Source organism: Hydra vulgaris, chromosome 13 (assembly GCF_038396675.1).
Source record: "Hydra vulgaris chromosome 13, alternate assembly HydraT2T_AEP".
NCBI classification, from domain to species: domain Eukaryota; kingdom Metazoa; phylum Cnidaria; class Hydrozoa; order Anthoathecata; family Hydridae; genus Hydra; species Hydra vulgaris.
In genome coordinates, this window is record NC_088932.1 from 53,693,462 (window position 1) to 53,717,500 (window position 24,039).

At 28.0% G+C, this 24,039-nt stretch overlaps 1 protein-coding gene and 1 long non-coding RNA gene across 7 annotated transcripts in view; one reads left to right on the forward strand and one right to left on the reverse strand.

Moving 5' to 3' along the window:
• The first annotated feature begins 1,755 nt into the window (after positions 1 to 1,755).
• Positions 1,756 to 6,252, forward strand: LOC136090332 (uncharacterized). 5 transcript variants are annotated; one of them, XR_010643351.1, is made up of 3 exons: positions 1,756 to 1,923; positions 3,716 to 4,977; positions 5,860 to 6,252. XR_010643351.1 is itself a non-coding variant. In XM_065816832.1 (2 exons), the coding sequence occupies exon 2, from the start codon at positions 3,747 to 3,749 to the stop codon at positions 4,338 to 4,340; it is 594 nt and encodes a 197-aa protein (XP_065672904.1). In that variant the 5' UTR covers positions 1,930 to 3,466; positions 3,716 to 3,746; the 3' UTR covers positions 4,341 to 6,252. The 5 variants fall into 4 exon arrangements, 2 of the variants coding, with proteins under 2 accessions (XP_065672904.1, XP_065672905.1); XR_010643353.1 differs by lacking the exon at positions 3,716 to 4,977; XM_065816832.1 differs by lacking the exon at positions 1,756 to 1,923 and adding an exon at positions 1,930 to 3,466 and having other exon boundaries at positions 3,716 to 6,252.
• Positions 6,253 to 8,890: 2,638 nt separating this feature from the next.
• Positions 8,891 to 24,039, reverse strand: part of LOC136090333 (uncharacterized) — a 15,662-nt gene continuing 513 nt past the window's right edge. The window contains exons 2-3 of one of the 2 annotated variants that reach the window (XR_010643355.1): positions 23,897 to 23,989; positions 8,891 to 9,169 (exon numbers count right to left, since the gene is read on the reverse strand). This is a non-coding gene — a long non-coding RNA (uncharacterized LOC136090333). Of the gene's footprint in view, positions 9,170 to 23,879; positions 23,990 to 24,039 lie in introns of both variants that reach the window. The other variant, XR_010643354.1, reaches the window with a different exon arrangement.

The window sequence follows — 24,039 nt, forward strand, 5'->3', positions numbered from 1 at the left end:
AAAAAGAATAAAAACACCAATAAAATGTTTTATCTGATGACATTTCACAAATATATTAAAAAATTTCTTTAATTTTAGAATAAACGCGTCAAATGACGAACTTTGCTAAATTTTAGTAATTTGATGTTACTTTTTATAAAAAAAAAATCAAAAAGAATATATTTTCGATATTTATTATTAAATGCACACATTGTTGGACTATTTTAAAAACAAAAAAACTTTACTTAAACGTTTGAAGTTAACTAAAACAGATTTATTTTAAGCCATTAAAGAAAATTGAATTTTCGCAAAATTACGAAAATGTCGTTAAAGGGGGATAAACTGTTAAATGACTAGTTTTTGAAAATTGATTCTATTAAATAAAACCAGATTTAAATTAAGGAATATTTAGCCTAAAAATTAAAAGCTTAAGCTTTTAAAAAACTATGTTAATATGTTGTGAGAATGTTAATAAATAAAGACTCACCAACTTTAATTTTTAAATGTGTTTAAATATACAAATAAAATTTGAAATTGTTTTTATTCTCATAAAAAACTATTCTATAATCAGTTGGTCTATTGATAAGTTCTTTAAGTAGTTTTCTTTGTACACCCAGTTGATACTAGACTCATACTTCATTTTAAACCAGAAGAACGGTTGCTTGACTCAATAACTTGTGACAATAACTTGTACTAATTCTTAAATTATATTTTTACACCAATTTATATGAGAATTACATTCTATTCGTTAACAAGGGGGGAGGTAGGTAGAGCAGCGGTACCACAAAGGTAGAATTAACTTCTAATGATAATAATCGTTAGTCATTTTATCAATGCTAACTAATCGCAAAGTTACACTCTTCTTCCCAACAATCTTCCCATTCGATGTATAGTTTTAATAATTTCCTTTCAGCAGAATACATAATGCTAAATAATAATAAAAATATAATACAATGCAAATAAAATAATATTTATTGACAAATAGATGAACAAGATATAATAGGATTAAACTTATCTGATGTTAGTTGATTACCCTCAAGAGAAAAAAACCGACTAACTTTGTTTATTTTATAGTTCAAAATTTGTCTCGCTAAAAAAGTTGTTTTCATAAAATTCATGATATTCTTGTTTGGGTCGTAGGGTATTAAGGTCAAGTGATTGTTTAAAAATGTAAACAAAAGTTTACGCATAAAACAATAAAAATTTGTTGCTAAACCAACCAGGTTTGATTACCATATTTTTTAACATAGCTGGAGGTACATAAAATAATTTTTTGATTTTCATGTTTGTAAAGAATTGAATTTTCAATAATTTGGTGCATATTACAAAAAAAATTTGATTTACATTGTAAAGTGATAAAATTAAAAATAGAAATGCATTAAAAACTAACTTTTTTTACAAAAATGAGCAATGTGCACCAAAAATCAGATAGAATAGACATTTATTGATAAGTGTTCCAAATTTCAACTATCAAACGTGTAGCTATGTCAGAATATCTTAGTTGGTCCAAGACAGGTTTTCCGTAAAAATCGTAAAAAACAGAAAAGTGATCCCAAATCTTTAGCAATATTTTAACAATATCTTATTTTAGTCCGTTTAATGGAAATATATATTTAACAAGGAAGGATAGTTCTTTTATATTTTTTTAATTTGAAGATGAAAGAATTAATAGAAAAAAAAATACTACTATTTTAAAGTTAGTGAAAGTTAAAAAAAGAAAAGTCTTTCCGTATAAAATACTTTTTACGCGGAAATACTTTTCTTTTTTTAAAACACAAAAATTCTTGTGACGTCAAGCTCGCTTTTATATTGAGTGAAACATCCGTGATAAATGTATATTAAAACAGTATGAAAAAATGTTTACAAATATCTTCACTTGCAATGTGGCTACACATCAGTGTTGTCTGTGTTTAACCGAGAAATGCATTCAGATCATTTTATGAAGTAAGTTTATGTTTATGCTACATTATTGTGTTATTAGGATATTTAAACACACTAATTATTACTTTTTATTTTATTTGGCTGAGATAAGTAGGCTTTGTGAGGAAAAAAAAATGCTTGAAAGTTTTTGAAGTTCCAAGTTTTATCTTTTTATTATTAAATCTTCATAATTGTTTATATTAATTATTATTATTACTTTATATTATTTTAATATTTTTGTTTTGTTTCTGGGTTTTTTTTGTATTCATGAATTTTAAATTTATGTTCATTAAATTTTAAAACTGTTTAGATTTTATTCTGCATTTTTGTATACTTTGTAAACTAAATACAAATTGTAACTTTATTAAATATTTTTATGAAAGATAAATTTTTTACTTGGTTACATATTATTAACTTATTATTAAGTTCTTATTAAGTTGATAAACAAGATTATTATTGATTACAATAGCTTTATAATTGGAGGAATGTAAAGACTGGTACTACTGTAAATATAATGTATAAACAGCTATAAAAAAAGTCTTTTAGGAATTATAATTTTTAGGAGTATATTCAAACGACTATTTGAATATGTTACATTATATAAGTAATGAACTGAAGTGTTCGCAAATTTTCTATTTTTACATATATAAATGTTTTATACTAATTTTTCATACAAATGTTGGTGTATATCTTAAAAAACTGTGTTTCTCTCATTTATATTCATTAATATCCTTTATATGTTGATTGTTCAAAAACAAAAACAATTTGTAGTTTGTTTTTCAAAGTTGATAAACATCTGATACAAGGTATCGGATATACTTATTATGAGGTTATAGTAATCTGATGCAAGTTATCAGATTATTAAAAACCTTGATGTTTGTGTTAAGATTATCTAAGTAAAGCCATGATCCAAGCAGGGATGTGGAGTCCCAAAAGGACTCCGAATTTGTATGTCACAAAAAGATTATTTCAAATATTGTGAATTTCAAAATAGGTATCACAGATGTAATGACTTGCAAGACTGCTCAGTTTTATGGCTTTTAATTAAAAAATTTGTGCTGGCAACACAATGAAGCACAGTGACTGCCAGGTTTGAAGTCTCCCCACATCAGATTTTTTTTTATAAATACTTAGTTGTATATATGAAAATAAATATTTGGCTAGTAAAAACCTCTAGGGGAATGGAAAAATGAATGAAAATCAAAAAATAAAAATTATAATTTTTAGTTAAAAAATATCCACCATTTCAAAAAAAAAAGGCTATAATTTGCTAATCAAATGCCGGCGTATTTTGATTTTAGACATACTCTGGTACACATCGACTTGAGTTTTATTAAATGGTGGTCAACAGTTTATGTGCTTTAAAATCTTTGGTAAAAAGTCAGCAAAGCTTCATAAAATATCTAAAGCTATTGAAGAAAAAATAAAAACCTTTATTTGGGATAGCTATGATCAAAATTTAGCAAACCATCCTAAAGTTATTTGTAGCAATTGTTATAAAAACCTTTATTGTTTGGAAAAAAACGATACAAAATACCTTGATAAGTGGCTAAAGCAAATTTCTTAGGTTAGTTGATAAAATTAATAAAAAACTATATTTAAGAATTAGTGTTTAATTAAATAAAGTTGTTTTATTTTTTATTAATTTTTAAAAAAGAAAGAGCTGTGTCTCAATGAACTTTAATAAACTTGAAAAAAAACAACAACATTTAAACAGCTTGTTTTAGGAACTAATATGTCATCGATGTGTTTATTTTTATTGTGTTATATTTTTTATATTACTAATTTATATAGTTTTAGACTTTTTTTTGTTTAGATAAACCGTCAAGATATCAGAAGAACTTCAGATGTTTCAGAAATATCAAAAGATATTAACTTCTGAGTTAAATGAAGATAAAAATGAAAGGATGTGCTTAAAATGTTGTGGAGTTGTTAAGTCAGGCATTATTCATCTTTGTAGTGATGTTCAAGCTGTGAAAAATTTAGTTAATGCAGCATATGCATTGGGATCAGCAAGTGCAGAATGTGTCGCTTCAAGTATTTTAAAAACAAAAATGGAAAAGGAAAATATTTTTAGAGGTGAAAAATTCACAATTGCTACTCATGGGAAACCATTAACTATTGTTGCTGGAACTACGGACAATAAATGTGACCGTGCTAATTTTAGTCAAGTATCTTTTAGAACAATCATTGAGCTTATAAAATGTTTAGAACTATCTCACTGTAAAACCAAAAAAATGTGTTCTATATTTAGAAAAAGTCTTGGCTTTCAAAGTAGCATTGAAGGAAATATTGTTAAAAAATTAAAGGCTTTAAAAGCAGAAATGAATGAATATTTTTCATGTAAAGAAGAAGAATTTGTTGAAGCTGGTGATATAGTAAATAAATCAATGGTTTATATTCAAGATATTGATGAATTTATACATTTATACATGATATAATCACTGAAAGGAATATTTACCCTCTTTCTACAATTGTAAGATTTGCTGTGGATTCTGGTTAAGGTTTTTTAAAGGTCACTATGAATATTTTTAATCCGCATGATAAAACTAGCAACCAACCTGACCTTGATGATGCTGAAGTTAAGCATTGTTTTATTGTTGCTATTGTAGAAGGAGTGTCTGAACACAATGGAAATCTTAGAAAATTAGTTGATACTCTTAATCTTCAAAATATTAAGTATTCTGTTGCATTTGATTTAAAGTGTGCAAACTCAATTTTTGGCATTACAATCCATGCTGGAAAATATAGTTGTTTGTGGTGTGAAGGAGAGAATCTTTTGGATGGTGGAGAAAAACGAACTCTTGGTTTCCTCGATTATCATTACAGTAAATACACAGAAGCTGGAAAACCAAAATCAAAGATGGCTGATTATAAAAATGTTATTAATCCAAGATTATTATATCTTGAAGAGGATCCAGACACAATTATTGAAAATTTAGTTCCAACTCAAATTACATATTTTTCAGAGGTTACCATGGCATTGGATTTGATGGCAACAATGTCAACAGACTTTTAGATAAATTAGATGTTCTTTCTTGTGATATTGCTGATCAAGGACAGCTTGATTTACTACCAGTAATTGAAATTAAATGCATTTTGTTGTTGTTTTTATACCTTCATTCTTTTTCTTTGTAATCTGTTATATAAATGTTCCAACACTTTTTTAATGCCTTTATATTATGGGAGTACACAAGTACAGAGTAAAAATTAGGTTCCTTCACGAAATAATGTGAAATATATGAACTTCAATAACTTCAATAAATAAATAAAAATTAGATGTGGGGAGACTTCAAACCTGGCGGTTATTGTGGTTCGCAGTGGCAAACATCAAAAAGGATTTACAAGCAACAAATTTTTTGGTTTCATTTTATTTCTGAAAATCCTTTTGCATTTTAATTACATCTCAATTTAATTAATTTGAACAAATTTTTTGTTAAATTTTGTAAATATTTGTTCAATTAATTATTACATTTTTTTAAACTTGGATTTTATTCATATCATTTCAATATATTTTCATATAACCTTCATAAAAAAGATAAGATATTCAAAATATGAAAATAATTTATTTCTATTAGTTTTTATAAATATTACCTGTTATAAAAATATCAATAAGATGACACCTTTCTTAATGTTATGCTTTTGATTTTTTTTTTAATAAATTAAGGTGTAGATGTGTATAGTAGTTCTATTGGTTTAAGGTTATTTTATTATAGTTTATAGTTTTATTGGTTTAAGGTTAAGTTATTATATTGGTTTAAGAATAAATTATTCTATTGGTTTAAGATTAACTTAAGGTTAGCTATTTAAACCACAACATATCTAAAGCTAGGCTGTTCAACAAGCTATGCAAATTACAGTGTGTGTAAATTTATGAAATAGAATTTACAAATTGAATGAAAATAGAGCATGTATGATAAATTGATAGGATAGTAGTAATTTTTTATTTTTGTTTTTTAGGTTTTGGCAGGCTGTACTTGTCGACTTACTTTCCTGCAACGAAATCAAAAGAACCTTTAACTATAAACCAATTTAAATTATTTTTATAGCAGCATTTTTTAGGAAGAATTTTCCCTTTATTTTATTTACTAATTAGATAACTTATATTTGATAATTTCTTTAAATTATTTTTGGAGATTGTTTAATTTTGGTGTTTTACAAAATTTTAAGTTTGAAAAATTATTTTACATATAGATTTTTAGTTTTTTAATTTTTATTCAGAAGTACAATTATAATTGTAGTGTCCAATTTTTGTAATATTTTTTCTGTAAATATCAATTTGATATTATGTTATCAATGTGAAAGTATAATCTCAAGATATAATTAAAAAGATGGTAGGATGAGGTACATAAACATACGCTTTGTTTTCTTATAAATAAAATTCAAGTTTAGCGCAAAATATCTGTACCAATAGAAACCACTAGCGACATTTTTTAATTTTGATTGGTCTATTAAAATTTTACCGTTATTTTTACATGGTTTCCACTTACTATTACTGTAAGTGTGAAAACACGCGCAAACTGGCGATAGGGAGATTTTAGAACAAAAATTAACGTCGTGGAAGTACTTGCTGTTAAACTAATTTAAAAATATTCTATTTACTGAAGATAAAGTGCAGAAAAGATTTCTTTTACGTGCAGTAGTATACCACCGAAAAGATATTCCACACTTAAGTAAATAAACAATTCGAAAAAATTCAATTTTAAAAAATTTAGGTGCAAAATTTTTTCAATAATAAAAAAGTCTCATTTATTATTTAAAGTTTTTTTTAAGAATAAAAAAGTATTTTTTATTATTTAAAACATATTTAACAATATGTCAACCTGAATCTCAAAAGTGAGCAAATTTTCAAAAATATATAACACAAGGTTCTGTGCTAGGTCCAATTTTATTTTTATTATACATCAATGATCTTCCAAATCAACTTACAAACCAATTGTTAATAATGAAACGGATGCGCATGCTTTACAAAACGGCATTGCTTTGTTAGAAAAATGGGTAATAAACTGGAAAATGCAATTCAATTTTGAAAAAATATAAAATCATGCATATTGGTAATAAAAATGAAAATTATAAATGTTTCATGACTAACAATAATATAAAGCAATTATTTACATTAAATTATTTACATTAAATTAATTACAAGTAAATTGGAAAAGGATCTACGCGTATTGATTTCAAATGACTTAAAATAAAAACCACAAATCAAAATTGCACCATCTATTGCAAACTAAAAATTTGGTATAGTGCGGTAGTGGTAAAGTGCTCGCTTCATAAGCGAGAGGTTCCGAGTTCGATCCTCACCACGTCCCTGGTAGTACCGCGCTCAACTTGTTTCTCCGCGCAGCGGCCTTGTTCGTTAAGGTTCGTGTTTCGGAGTTATAGAGTTGAGAGAGGGTTATGGCCACTATTAAGTAGTCTCCTCATCTGTAGTGGCCTTCTCGGCCTTAAGGAGGTGAATAACAAAAAGAAAAAAAAAAAGTATGCAAATCATTTAAGTATAAAGATAGCTAATAAAACTGTTGTATTGTAGTTATATACTGCCGCATCTAGGATTTGCAATACAGGTATGGAGTCCTTATCTTGAAAAAGATATAAACATATTAGAAAAATTTCAAAAACGAGTAACGAAATCTGTACCTAAGCTACATCATCTATCATACATTGAAAGACTAGAAAGAATGAAATAGACATCTTTAAAACAACGAACAGAACAAGGAGATCTCATATAAATGTACAAATGGTATTATGATATAGAGAAAATAACTTGGAAATACCTCAACATTCGTGCTCTTTAAATTTTTCAGGTCTGTCTTCAAACATTCACGGTAACAAACATAATTTATTCACCGATAATAATAATTAGGAAATAGTTAAGAAATGTTAAATCAAAATCGTGAAGGTTTTTTTTATAAAATTGCTAAGTCAAGTTCTGGAACAAATTACAAATTGAAACAGTGACGCAACATTAAAAAAAATTGAAGATGATTTTCTTCTTTAAAATTAAATTTCCAGGCTTCGATGAAAAATTAGGCAACGTGGTAGTTTCAAAAAAAAAAAAACATGGGTCATTTGTTCTCTCTCTAATATAAAGAGATTTTTTTTCTTTTTATTACGAGCAGATATGGCGCCGTGGTTAAAGCGTTTTTGTTTAGAATCAAGAAATACAAAGTTTGATGCCACGTTCTAGCTATTATTTGCGGCAATGGTACGGAAGGCAGAGTCATCCTTAGTTAAATGCTCTTCCACGGTGCTTTGTGACAAGGTTGTTGGGTCTTTTTGGAGCACCTTAATATAAAAAAATCTCATACTTGACTTTTTGACGGAATAAGAAACATTTTTATAGCTTCAAATATAAAGGTTAAATTTTTGTTTTCAATAGCATAAAAAGAAAGATAGAATTTTTTTTTTTTAAATAAAAACTTTATTTGGGTCGAGAAGGTAACTTGTGTCTTCTTTTTGTAGTATTTTCTAACCAATTGGTTACAAAACACGACAAAAAGAATTAATTCTCTAAGTAGTTCTGAGTCGATTCAGTTCCTTTTTTTTGCGCACAGTCATGCAGTGCTTTTAATTACTTTAATACAAAGTTTGTTTAATTTTTCGATTAAAAATATTAAAACCTTTTTTTTTTCACACATTTTATTAACTAAAGCAAGCCAAGTGAAGCCAATTTTACAGTTCTTAAATATTGTTCAAACTCTGGATCTCTTGTTTTTAAAGGAAGCGCTCTAACCACTGCGCCAAGGCTGATTACGGCTTACCCTCCCACTTTAATATTGGAACACGCAATCTTTAAGATCTTCACAGCTTTTATTCTGCTTCACTGCTATTTGAGTATTTCTCGTATCATCTTCGTCATCTTCGTTTCTCGTATCATCTTCGTCCCAGTTAGCTTGATTAGTTTTTATCTTAAACTTTTTTGGGAACAAATTTTGGGTTTACAGAGATTCCCTTTTTATGAATATTTTATTATAATGATTTACCTACTCAAAATAAATACATGACATTTTTTTTATGTCAGAAATAACTCACTAAATAACACCAAAGTTATGTCATATATTCTCTAAAAGTTTCTCATTATGTTTTACTTTTACATGTAGTTAATAAGTTTAAAACTTCTTTATAAAATGTAAATAAAACTATGGTTTGCGAGTTTAGACTTTTGATAAATTTAACTCAATTCACTTTGACGATCTTTTCCAGTGACGACTATTGACGCACTTTCCCCGTATTTCTTAAATACCTTGGAAAAATAATATTCTAAAATCTGAAAAAAAACAATGAAAAAAACAATGAAAAACTACAAAAAATTTTAAAAGAACATTAGCATGACAACAAATGAATAATTAAAAATTAAGTATAATGTTTGTTCTGTTGGAAAAAATGGCCGCGTACAACAAAAAAATTCCGCATAAGGCTAGGAAACCCTAATGTCTTACTGTTTCCTGACGTCTCACTTTTCCCCAGATTATCCTACTATTGCACATGAATATTTTTGTAGATTCAAAATAAGTACGCCACATGATAAATACTACATACTACATGACAATCATGTAGTATGTAGTATTTATCATGTGGCGTACTTATTTTGAATCTACAAAACGCTTTAGTTAGGTTCATTTAGAAATTTTCAATGTAAAAACTTCATTTCATATGACGAATTTTGAAGTCCAAATTATACAGAGTCTATTTGAATTAAAAAAAACAAAAAACGCCAACATTTTAACGAATACCAAACTTCATTGTTTTGCATGAAATATTTAAATATTAAAACAATTTGAAGACATCACTTTTAGATTTTCCATGGAGTTCTCAAACATTAGTTTATAAGTGAAAAAAAAGGGTATCTCCATAAGTATCAATATTTGTCAATAGTCAATATTGTTAATAACTATCGTTTTTATTGTTTAAAACCAAAAAGTAAGTATAGCTTATATAAGTAAATATAACTTAACAATCAACAACAATCTTAATGCTTCTTTTTGCCAAAACAAATATGACGAATTTTAGATTTCTCATCATGGAAAGTTCAAAATAAGAATTTGTAATTAGGTAAAATATGGTGTTGTTTAAAAAATGATAGCTGTATCATTTTTGATTTTTCTACAAAATTAACATATACTGGTTTCAAAAGAAAACTTAAAGAAATTATCTTTTCAATAGAAAAGATAATTTCTTTAAGTTTATTTTTGTTTATTTTAATTTTGATTATTTTCTGTTATTGTTGGCTTGCTAAACTTTGTTATCTTAAGTTTGTTACAAACATGTTATAACTTTTGTAATATTAGGCGTTAATTTTTTACTTTATAATTCATACTAAAAATTATAAAGAGTTTCTTGAAATATCAATTCTGCAGCTAAATTTGTCAAATGTGAAACTTTTATTTTTGCAAAAATATATATGGCAATAAACTAATTTAATAAAATTATTAAATTTATTTTTCCTTCTTAATAAAAATATTTTAAAGCCAAATAAATCCATTGAAATTTTAAAAAAAATTGCTTATTATACTTAAAACTGATATATATATATATATATATATATATATATATATATATATATATATATATATATATATATATATATATATATATATATATATATATATATATATATACATATATATATATATATATAAGTTTTTTTTAAAGGTTTGTGTTTTAAGGTCATTTTTATAACAATTAATTTAATCAATAAAGTAATAACAAAAATCTCTTTCTCTCTCTCTCTCTTTTCTTAAAGTTCACGCCTCTTTCCTAACCGAGGTTTCAAAACTTGCCCAGAGGTGGGGTTTGAACCACGGATCCTTTGTTTCTGAGGCAAGTGCGTTACTATTACGCCATGGCAGTTCATATGTATATATATACATATATATGTATATATATATATATATATATATATATATATATATATATATATATATATATATATATATATATATATATATATATATATATATATATATATATATATATATATATATATATATATACATATATATATAACCTCATATATTAGTAGTAGAAAATCACTTGACAAAAATTTTTTCCATTTAACACTGTGTTTCATCAACAAAGATTTATCAGAAATGGATGATCAAATTAATAAAACTTCAATTTATACCAAAAATTAAATTACAGGAAGTTGCAAATGTCTAAACTACTGTAAATTTTCACACATTTGTGGAATTTGCTGACACTATTATAAAAAGAATTCTTTAGAAATGATTCCTTTTGCTATTTTTTTAAAATGTTTTTTTTAAAAAGGGTAGTTAATGTAAATATTATTTGAACTCATTTATTTTTATAGTTTTTTAGGAGAAACTTATTTTCGTGCCTGCATTTAGAAATTAATTCCGATCTTTTGTTTTAATAAGCATTCTTGGTTTGCATGTGTAATTATTTCAAATTTTTCTTGTAGGCATAGTAAGCATTTTTTGGAAATATTAATTTTATAATAGTGTCAGCAATATAATTTTAATATAATTTTATAATAGTGTCAGCAAATTCCACAAATGTGTGAAAATTTACTGTAGTTAAGACATTTGCAACTTCCTGTAATTTAATTTTAGGTATAAATTGAAGTTTTATTAATTTGATCATCCATTTCTCATGAATCTTTGTTGATGAAACACACATATATATATATATATATATATATATATATATATATATATATATATATATATATATATATATATATATATATATATATATATATATATAAACCTCAATCGATGTAGCAGCACTCCCTTGCAAGTCAGGCTATAAGATAGTCGATGTAGCAACACTCCGTTGCGAGTCAGACTATTTGTCAGTCAATGTAACAGCACTTTGTTGCGAGTCAGGCTATAAGATAGTCTATGTAGCAACACTCCGTGCATGATTTACAGTAAAAAAAATAAAAATAAAAACATTGTTTATATTATTAAAAACATTCAGAATGTTTTAAAAACATTCATAAAGGTGCGTTTATGATTAATAAGTGTTTGAGCTCGGAAGTAGTAATCGGAGATAACTGACGTAAAATAAATTATTAAGTAATAATAAAGGTAATTAATATAAATAAATTAAGGTAATACTGGGATAACGATATTCCTACATTAGCGCACTTTTATATAACTATGAAGTAAAAAAAATACTGTAAATTTTTACGGAAAATACTTGCACAATATTGACACAAAGTAAAATACCTTACAAACTTTGAACCAGTATCACTGATTTTTGAATTTTATATGCAACTAAATTAAAATCATGGAGCAAACTTTAAATAATTTTTATTAAACTTGGTGATCAAGCTTACGTAAATCACTAAAAATAAATGCCCGGACGAATAGATGCCCGATGACGAAAAACCATCTCCAAACTTACTGAAACAATAAAGTTACAGAAAAACTAAGTTATTTTTAGGTAAAGTTTTACAATTGTGAAATCACGATAAAGCCCCCCAACACCAAACCACATTTTGACATCCAAATGTTTATTCAAGTTCGAGGATTTTCGAACTATGCAACTTTCAAACTTAGTGCAAACTCTAATTTTTTGAACATTTGTATTGAGAGTAAATGAGGTCTTGGAATTTTAGTGGTTGGAGTTTTCAATGCCAAATAAATTTAAGCTTTAAACCAATAAATGAAGTTTTATACTATTTTAAATTAGATCAATATTTACCGGCAAGATCAATGATGCTCAATCTTCACCGGTAAGTTCGATAACGTTCAATATTCACCGAAATGTTCAATGACAAAGTTCGTGTTTAAAAACTACAATAAAGTAAATTTTCTCCAATCTTAAATAGTATCAATATCATTTTTGCGACAATCAAATATACTGACAAATTCTTTAAAATATAAAAAGTAAGAGACCACCAACCAAATAAAACACAAAGAATGATGGAATTCGATGTTCATTTAGAAAAAATTAAACAATTATTTAACTATTTTAAAAAGTCTATTTTTATTAGAAACTTAAAAGAGTTGAACGATTTTACCGTGCCTAAACATTTTGCTTTTTGAAAAGTAATTCATAGTTTTGGTCCACGGTACGCTTTTCCATATTCAGAATACTTTCTACTAATTCTTGGCAATTTATAAGTATTCCATTTTAAGAGAATACTTTTTGTTCACATTTTTTGTAAGGTTATTATTAAAGCTTTTTGGAAGCTGTTATTATATTTATACATAAAAATTAAGTGTTGGTCAATATTGATTTTTTTGATATTATATACAGTGAGAACAGAATTTAATCATACAAAATAATTTTTCAATAAAATTAACAACTTTGAATAAAATACTGTATCGTGCAGTAATTATAAAGAACTTATTTTTTCTCCAATTATTCATTTGGTAAAAAAATCTTCACAAATATTGTTAAATTTGTCTTTATGCTTTTGAATTACCTGGTTAAGAATTAATGAAACAAAAAAAAAGGGATAAAAACACTTGCACATAAAATAATTGTACAAGAAAAACTTTATAGGTTAAACCCAAGAAAAAATATCAGTTTATTAAAATAACTGAGAAACAGTTTCAAGTTTTTGTATTTTATTAATATATTTTAATATTTAGTTGGTCCTCCTTTTGCTTTAATTACATCTAACAAGTGTTTCAGCATTGATTCTACTAGACATTTGATTTGATTATTGTCAATGTTAGACCATGATTTAACAACAGCTTTCTTTAAATCTTCTTTTTACGTAAATGCTCTATTACCTAGTTTTTTATCTAATAAAGTCCATAAATACTCTTTTGGATTCAAATCTGGGCAATGTGAAGGCCATTCTAAAACGCTTATGCCATTTTCATCAAAAAAGGTTTTAGTTTTTTTAGCAGTATGTTTTCATTCATTGTCTTGTAGAAACAAAAAAACTGTTTCCCAATCTAAGACTTTTAGCAGAAGATTTTAAATTTCATTTCAATAAATTGCTACGCAAATCAGCATTCATAGTTTCATCAATAAATTCTTGTTTACCAACACCATTCTATGCCATACAACCTCATAACATTACACTTCCACCACCATGTTTAACTGTTCCTCTTTCAAATTAAATGCTTCACCCCTCTTTCGCCAAACTCTCTGTACACCATCAGGTTTTTTTAAATTAAACTTTATTCATCAGACCAAAGTACTTTTTTCCAAATTGATGCTGGCATTAAATAATATTCTTTAGCAAAATTCATCTCTCCTAATGACTATTTGTTAAAAACGGTTTTTTCCGAGCTATGAATCCACTAAAACCTGCTTTATGAATGCGATTTCTAATTGATGTTAGTGAAATTGTGTTTCCTGTTAATTTTTTCAGAAAATTTGCTATATTTTTTGCACTTTCAAACCGATTTTTTTAATCATTCTTAAAATTTCTCTATCATCTTGTGAGGTTGTCTTCAGCTTTTGTCCTCGTTCAGTACAAATTTCAAACATTTCATATTGTTTGTATTTATTTACAATGACTCCAACTGTTGCAAGTGGAATATTTGTAAGTTCTTCAACTTTTCTATAAGTATTTCCTTGTTTAACCAAGTCTACAACAAGTTTTTGTTGAGTAGTGTTTAAATATTTACTTTTGGGTGCCATAATGTTCGATAAACAGAGTTTTTAATGACATTTTTTTTATCAAAAATGCTGTTAATTGCTGAAAATAATACTCTAGAAGTATAAATTCAATAATAAAATTGATATTTTATAAATTAAAACAGCCATAAACATTCATAACAAATGATAAAACAGTTTTGTTCAATTAATTTTTGTGCACGCAAATTAATACCTACGTAAGTAAAAAATCAAAAATTGTATAACAAATACATTTTCTTATATTTTTACTGATTAATTGTAAATAAGAAGTAGCCATAATAAATTTAAAAAAAAAATGGTTCAGTTATTTTCATTATTAATTAAGATAAAAGCAAGTTTTTTCAAAATAAAATGCAAAAATTACTTTGTGCGATTAAATTCTGTTCTCACTGTATATTTATCATTTTCATGTCTTACATTAATGATTTTACATGTTCATTATTTTTTTTCTTATATATATAAGTTTGCATGTATGTTTTGTAGAGAAAATACTTATTAAGTTTTGTTTACTAGCTCATGTAATATTGTAATAATAAATAAAACAATGTTAGGCCAAAATAAACTAATTTTAAACTCTCTGACATTACACATGAACGTATTCAGTTGACAGGGCCGCTGAAAGGGAGGGGGAAAAGGGGCATACGTGCCCCGGGCACCAAGATAATAGGAGCGCCAAAAAAATACCATAATGAGATTTTTTTTACAAAAAAGTAAAAAAAATTGAAAAAAGTAAAAAAAATGTTAAAGAAAACTAAGTCATATTCAAACAAAACATTTTAACATGAATCTTATAACTGCTTTTATAATTATTCTAAAAAAAAATTATTAACAACTTTAAAATTAAAAAAAAAAACTAAATTAATTAACTTTATTTGCTAAGATTTAATAATTCCCTAATGAGTGGTTAATTCTCAATGCAAATTAAATGTTACACTTACCTCAAAAAAAAAAAAGTCAAAACTTATAACATCAAGATTGTGTCTCTCAACTATACTGTGCCAGATAATGGAGAGAATTATCTCAGGTTGGATTATAAAAAATTGTACACAGTCTAAGATAAAAGTCTCAACATAGATTTGTACATCACAAAGATCGCTTACAAATCTGATTAAATCCCGTAACAATTTAACGAAAGCAGTTTAACACATAGTTGACATAGTTGTAAATGAATTTGCCAAAGCATTCAATACAATGTCACACAACAACTTCTTTATAAAATTGATGCCTATGAAATTTGAGGCCAGCTATTAAACTGTATTTTTTGGCTAGCTAATGGAGAAAGTTGTTGTTTATTTGTTGGCTAGCTAATGGAGAACAATGAATAATAACTAGAAAATAAACATCTGAGTGAAAAAGGCTGACGAGTGGCGTTTCTTAAAGATCAGTTTTTGCATCACTGCTATTTGTTTTTATTAATGACTTACCAAACTGCATTTATAAACATACCAAGTTATACACCAATGATGGCAAGATCATATGAGTTATCGATGTCAATGAATTTTTCTCTGATTATGAAAAAATGCAAGCGGACACCGACAGCGCTGTAAATTGGTCGCACAACTGCCTTGTAAATTTCGTTGAGAACGTTGAGAAGTGCAAAGTAATGCAAGTTGGTTGTTAAAAAAACTAATTAATAATACCATGGTTGACATTGACTGTAACGGACGCAATCTAGTTTTAACATGCACTGAGCGTGACCTTGGAGTACTAAAATCTAACAACCTAAAAGTACAAGTAGAAGCAGCAGCTCGGGTTGGCAATCGGATGCTTAGTTTTCTGAAGAAGTCATTTCGGTGTCAGAGCTCTCTAGCTGTGGAAAAAAACCGTACGAGTTGCAAATTAGTCCGCAACTAGAGTTTTGTATTTGTAAATTTCTCTACTCAAACGTATCCAATAACGCGTAATATTGTTTATTAAACATTTTAGTTATGATTGTAAACTATAAATACTTAAATATTCTCAAAGATCGCAACGGCCTTATACTACAATACAAAATTGCTTATCATTTACAATTAAAATTTAGACTTTAAAAACTGTTTCTTTAAAATTATCATTTTTCTGGTTGAAAAATAAAGAATCGGTAAAAATTAAAGGTTGTGAAATAGAAGATAACTTTATGGAATAGAAGATAACTTTATTCGCATCTTAATAGTTTAAAAGAGCTTTCAGTTTTTACTTGTGGAAACACTTTAGGGTATCTCAACCAATTATACTCAAAGGGTCTTTAGCCTATTGTCCCATTTATAATCATTCTAATTTTAATTTAGCTTGTAAAAAAGAAAAAAAGAGTTTTGTCAATATTAATTTAATATAGTCTGCTTATTTATTTGCCTCAGGAAACAAGTTCCCAAAAAGAAACTGGGTCCCCAATCTTTAAAGAGAAAAAATTTATTTTAGTTCTATAAGTTTCTATTAGGGAATTTTTTACAGCATTTTTCTTAACTTGCTTTCACATCGGTTTGTTTGTTTGTTTAGTGTCCACGCAAAACAAAGACTAGGTTAGCAGTAATAATAAAAGAAATACGTTAAACTTTAGTTAGGCGTAAATAAAAAAAATTGTTAAGAAAAGTAATTAAAACAAACAAAAAACAACAAACTTTGTTTAGCGTAAATAAATAAAATCGCTGTTGAATAATAAAAAAAAAAACGTTGTTGACCTAAAGTTGATAGATTTTATACTGTAAAAAGGTAAGTAATTCTTTATTACTTTACTTATAAATAGTAATTAAAAATAATAATTAAAGTTTTTAAAGTAAATGAGTAAAAAATAAAATATCTTATCAACGTAGAAATATAACTAATAAAGCTAAATATAAAAAAATAAGTTGGAAACTGAAATTATTCGATTAGCAGTTCTTGCTCGAGAAAGAGAATAGAAATTTCGAACTAGAGCAAAAGAATCAGCCGAACAACGACCATCTCGACTAAAAAAACGAAGAGAACGATATGTTAAGGCAAGGGCGGCTAAAACAGAAGAAGGTAGATGCAGACGTATTGCTAAACGAAAATATCAAAAACAAGCATTGTAGTGACGAACGATTAAGCCATGTTCTCCTCTTTTTCTGATGAAATTAACCATCCCATCAACAGAAAAAAGATAAAATTGTTATTGGAAAGTTCAAAACAATAAATAAATAAAATAAATGAATTCATTTACTTTGCATTGATAAGTATGGTTAATATATGTTTGATAAATAAAATTGCGTGTTTAATGAATTTTTGTTATTACTTTTATTCACTACTACTCCATATGCTCCACTCCACTCCTTATCGGTCCATAAAATTTATAAATAGTACTACTATTTATAAGTTCTATGGACCAATAGTAGTTATAACTCAAACGAAAGAAACCAATGCCCTGATTTCTATCATAGGACATATTTTTAATTTTATATTTATTTATGTTTTACAAGAAATGAAGGAAAAAAAAAGAAAGAGGCAAAATGGAAATACAAATCTGGTGCTGAAAAAAAAGCTCAAAAACGACAACATGAATTGAAAGCAGCTGGTAATGATTCAAAACAATTAAATCAGCCAACAAAACATTCAAGGTTATCTAAGTATTACACTGATTCAGTTAAAGTTAATGACATTGAAATTGTGCATAAAAGGTCATAGCTTTCTCTATCACAAGAAATTTTTTTTTGCATTGTTTGTTTATGCTTTGGATCAAGAGAGGACACAAATTCTCTACGTGATGGGTTTGATAATTGGTCAAACTTAAGTCACAGCATAACAAAGCATTGCACCCAAAAAAACCATCGAAATGCTGCTGAAGCTATGGTTCATGCATTATCTGACTCCACAATTGATAAAGTATTAAATATTGAAACCATGAGACATCTGAACAAAAAACGTAAAGAAGCGGAGAAACTACATCAATACCTAATACGAGTTGATGATGCTATTCGGTATTTAATCGCAGAGAGTATTTCGTTACGCGGATATGAGGAAATCGACTTTTACAATGACTCTGAAAAAAGTGAAATCTTGTAATGTGGTGAAGGTAAATTTGTTATATTTACTCAGTATGATGAGGTGCTGAATGAAAAACTTTCTAACATTTGCAGTATTCAAAAACAATCTGCTGGAAGGGGTGCTAAAATTACGGAATTTTCTAATTATACACAAAACAAGCTAATTTATACTATGACACAGATAGTCAAGAAGAATGTTTTAGAAGAGGTAAATAACTCAGTATTCTTTTCACCATCAGCTGATGGCACCAATGATATTGCACTCTGTGAGCAAACTTTTATTGTATCACGTTATGTCACGTTTGCTGCAGAGGAGGTCATTGTAAAGGAACATCTGATTTCAATGGTTGAAACTGAAACAACTACTGGTGAATGAATAAGTGAAAAAATCAAATATGAACTCAAATCAAATAACGTAGATGTTCAAAAGTGTGGGTATGTCTTTTGATGGTGCGAGCAATATGCAAGGAATAAACAAAGGAGTTGCAACACACTTGAAGCAGTGTTCCCCATTGCAATAAATATTTATTGTGAATCTCATTGAACAAATCTGGTTATGAAAGCTTGTGCAAAATAATCTGTTGTTTCTGTTAACCTTTTTGGAACAGAAAACAAGCCTGGCGATGTGCAGAAATTAAAGACTTTTTTATACAGAAAGTCAAGGAAACGAAATAATATAATTAAGAAGTGCAAATCTCTTCTTGAGGATGTGAATCAGTCTCTTGAACTGGTTGCTCCCCACAGTGTTTGTTTCAGTTCCTTACAAAATGCTACAGACCGACTGCTGACACTATACCCTGCAGTAATCGATTGCTTTGAACAAATTTCAAATGATATAGAATTTAAAATGAATATTCGAAGTGAAGCACAAGGTCTTTTAGCCCGATTTCAGTCAGGTGAAACAATTGTGACTTTATGTCTCTTTAAAGAAATTTTTACTTTTCATTTTATAAAGTTCTTCAAGGAGAAACACTTGATTTTTTCATTGCTATAATGTCTGTTGATGTATCACTGGAAAAGCTTCAAGTACTAAGTGACAGTACTGGTCAAAATGCTATTATATCTGCTGTTAAAATTTCAACTGAAACTCAGCTTAAACAGCAAACATTTGTTGAGAAAAGGACTCGCCGAAAGAAAAGACTGGACTTTGATGAAACGATGAGCGGCTTACTCAGGATTCAGCAACTACAGTTCTTATTGACAAATTTTCTTCACAGGATTTTTTTTCACAGCACATTTTTAGAAAGCATAGACATCTTTTTACTGAAGAATATTAGTCATAGTTTTCATAACTCTAATTCACAAGAAAAAATTCAATCGGTGCTTGAAAAATTCAAAATTGGCATCAGTTTAAATGAGTTCGCTGCTGAAATGGTTGATTTTATGGAGGTCTACAGAAAGGCAGCTGAGAATGATAATAAAACTTTGCCTTCTTTCCTCGCTATTTGCAATTTTATGCTGAAGACTATGTTGGATGCTGTATTCCCCTCTATTTCAGTTTTATACAAGATATTTAGTAATTCCAACAAATTCAGCAGAGTGTGAGAGAGTTTTCAGCAAACTGAAACTTGTCAAAACTCGTCTAGCAAATTGGTTGACATTAAATCGTGGGGATTGTGTTTTCTTGTCAGTGGAACATGAGAAAATGTGGAATTTGACGCATTCAGACATAATAAAAACTATGCTGATACAAACGAGTTACGTAATATTTTGTATCCATAAAAAACTTTTTTTAGTATAAATATAATTTTTAATTGAACGCTTATTTGTCTCTCGTTAAAAGTACTTCACCTGGCCCCTCTTCTGGAAATTCGTACCTGCTTTTCAGGTGCCACCACGTCCCTGATCCAGATGGATTTCTTGATAATATGAATGTTAACTAACAATGTTAGAAATAAAAAAATATTCATTAAATTGTATAATTGTACATGCTTTTAATTTAAAACTATGCATGTTATAGGGGCGCCTAATTGCTGCTATGCCCCGGGTGTCATAAAAGCTCTCGGCGTCCCTGTCAGAACATCAAACCAATAGTTTAACTAACTTTTGATTGAATATAATTTATGTAGTGAAGCTTTGATAAATTTTCATCAATAAGAATTCCTAAAGTTTAAAAAATATATTTTCAAACATCTTATTATTATATAACGCAATATTCTTCCTTATTTAGAGTTAAAAGGCGTACAATTTAAGTTTTGAAATTTCAATTGCCGCGGCTTCTTATTAAAGTATCCTAATTTGAGATAAACAAGAAAAGAAAATTAGGTTTGTAGCATATTTTGTAACTAAATAAGACACCTTAAAAAACCAGCAAAACGGCAGAAAAGCTCAAAAGCTTGAATAATTAATTGGTTTTCATTTTGACGCGACATTAGTTACAATATTAAAAATAACCTAAAATTTAAATTAAGTTGTTTTGATATAAATATATAAAAGACAAAAGGGATTATAAATTATTTTTGCTAACTAGACGGTCGAAAAAAAAATTAGCAGCAATATCAAATTAATCGTTGAGTTTTACGCCTAAAAAAAGCCACCCATCTTGAAAAAATAAAACATTCCAATAAATTTATTTTTCTTCGGCGGATGGTAGTTTAATGTGTGTTAAATTATTTGACAATGTACGATGTAAACTCTTGTTTTATAAATTTTTATTTATATTCTTATGATATAAACTTTTTATTCTTTTTTCTTTATAAATATATAGTTTGAGACTAAGTACGAAGTATGATTTAAACTTATCATAATCCCCTTTCAATAGAACTCTATTAAGTTAGAAAGTTTCTTTTATGAATTAAGAAAAAAAGAAATCTATAGCAGAAATTCTTAGAATAAAAATATTTTATAAATTCAAACAAGTATTTCTTATAATCCGTTTCCTTTAAATTGGCAATAAATACACTTGAAAACTACTTAAAATAGAATATAAAATAACACGTCATTGAACAATGACTGCTTAGAGGTGGTTTACTCCACCTCCAAGCAGTATAGATGAAAATGTATCTAATAAAATTTTTTTTTTTTTTGTACACGTAAGTTCATAATACAAATAAAAAGATATTTGTTTCTGTAATTTATCATGCTTATTATCATAATTTAGTCAATATTGCGCAACCCAGTTAAATAAACAATATTTATTATTTATTTAGTTTATACAATTAACTTTTTATTTATTCATTTTATAAAATTAGTTTTTTATTTATATAGTTTGGGGTCTTCCATCAAGTGCGTACGCAGGGAGGAGGGAGGATTAATCTAAAACGTACAAGTGCGTACAAGAGGAGAGGTGTTAAAGACAGCCTGAATGTACGCGGCTTGATTATCTTTTGTTCTTTATCTATCCTTAAATTTCCCGTGTTTAAAAAATAAATACTATGTTAATGTAACAGAGAAACATTAATTTAACTAAAAATTTATGTATCTTTAAATGTTTTTAATAATTTTGTGTTGCCGAAGGATTTTGTGAAAAATCATGCGTACGTACGCAGGGTAAGAGGGGGGGGGGGGATAAAGCATACAGGTGCTACAGGGAGGAAGAAAGCCCTAAACCAGTGTTTTTACAGCGTACGTACTTTATGAATGCCCTCTTTACAAAACCATGCTTATAGAGCAATTCTATATCTAGGTAGAATGGATAATCCTTTTAATGTGATGACAAATATGGAAGTCTTAAACTTTTGAAATTTGACACCCCCTTCCCCCTGTTGCCATGAGTACTTTTAAGTCTCCACCCCCCTTAAAAAGTTCGTATGTTTTTCAAATACCCCATTCCCCTACCTTTTTTTTCTATAAAAAAGTTTATTAAAAAAAAAAAAAGGTGGAGGAAGTACCTTAGTTATGTACTTACCTTAATGTTGTGTACTTAGACGGCGGAGACCGGTGTTCAATTCCTGGTAATATTCTGTTGTACTTTTTTTTGTTTTAACAACAAATCAAATAAAAATAAACTATACTGAAGGCGGACGTTTTTTCAGGCACCCCTCTTTAGTATTTTGTGCGGCCGTGGCGCAGTGGTTAGAACGCTTGCTTTATAAGCAGGAGATCCAGGTTCGAAACGAGCTCTGGATATATTTTCGCGTCACGGTAAGGAAGGAGGCGTGAACTTCCTGGTTAAATGCATTTCCGCGGTGCTCTGTGACAAAACCGTTAGGACTTCTTGGGGCACCTGAAATAAAAAATAAAAAAAATAAAAATTTCCGTAAAAAACGAGTCTTACGCGAGATAATTATTATTGAAAACAAAGCCTAAAACTCAGTGCCGAGGGTAGGCTACCCATACCCCTTAATTAGAGAGGGGAGCATCAAATTTTGTGCCCTTTTGCTAGTTTAAGAAGCTTTTTATTTTAGCGAAACCTAGCGGTAAAATTTGGAAGATTTTGAGACCTTACTGACACGTTTTATTAGGGAGGGGGGGTCCAATTCATTAGCCACGGCACTGCTAAAACCTGTATTTTATTGTCTCAAAAAATAGGTTGCCTGAAATACGTCTTACTTAGGGCCAGTATATAAAGGGTAGCATGTGTGCATGGGCGCCCGCAAGATTTGATATTCCTGATAGGACACTTTCACACGTTGTGCAAACTCCTAACTTAAGTATGTTTATACCTATGCTAAATGAGGAGGCCTTGCAAGAAATTGGTATAGTGGAAGCCTGAGAAAAAAAGCCTTGAAACGCTTGCCCCCACCCCCTCCCTGCCCAAACGTGAAGCACTGATGTAGTAAAATTTTCGACTTTAATATTTAAAACTAAGTTTAAATTTATCGACAGATTTTAAATTTCGTTGAAAAATGATGTAAATTACAAAAGTTATGACCATGCAAAATTTACAACCCCTGATTTTTTTATTTGGGGGGGGGGGGTTGGAAAATTTGCGCCCATGCATGTGTGTGCATAGAGGGAAATTATACCCTCTACTCCCTATATTATACATCTTTTTATGTTGGCAAACTAGGATCTTTAGTCTGAATTTTAAATTTTCTATTGATTAGCTGGTTAATTGTGATAAATTAGAAAATCGAAGTACGTACTTTTAAATTCCACCCACCCCCCCCCCCCTCCCCCATACGCTTTCGTACGCTTTTTGAAGACCTCCCCCCTCCCCCTATGAGCATGCGTACTTTATGGATGACCCCTGTTCTGAATTTTCTGAATTATGTCACCAGGCCCTAAAACATGGAAAAACTTAAAAAAGTTTAAGAGATTTAAATGGAATAACATCATATAATCGGCAAGCAAAACTACATATTCTTGATTCGTAAAAATGATTGCATTAAATAAAAAAGTAAAAAGTAATAATAACATTTAAAAAAAAAAAGAAAAAGTTAATTTAAAAAAGAATTAACAACAGTATAAACAAAGATTAATAACAGTAGATAATAATTACAAAGCAAATTACTAAATTTATAATCAAAAAATTATTATTAAATTTACTTAAATTAACTTTTTACATTGACATAGATATATGCCAGAATCTGCAAAAAGATTTTTTTGGATTTTTATAGTTTAAATGCTGAATCTTCTTTGATTTCCTTTTTTAGGTACTATAATTTGGAAAAATAAATTTATATAATAGTTATTATACCAAAATTTA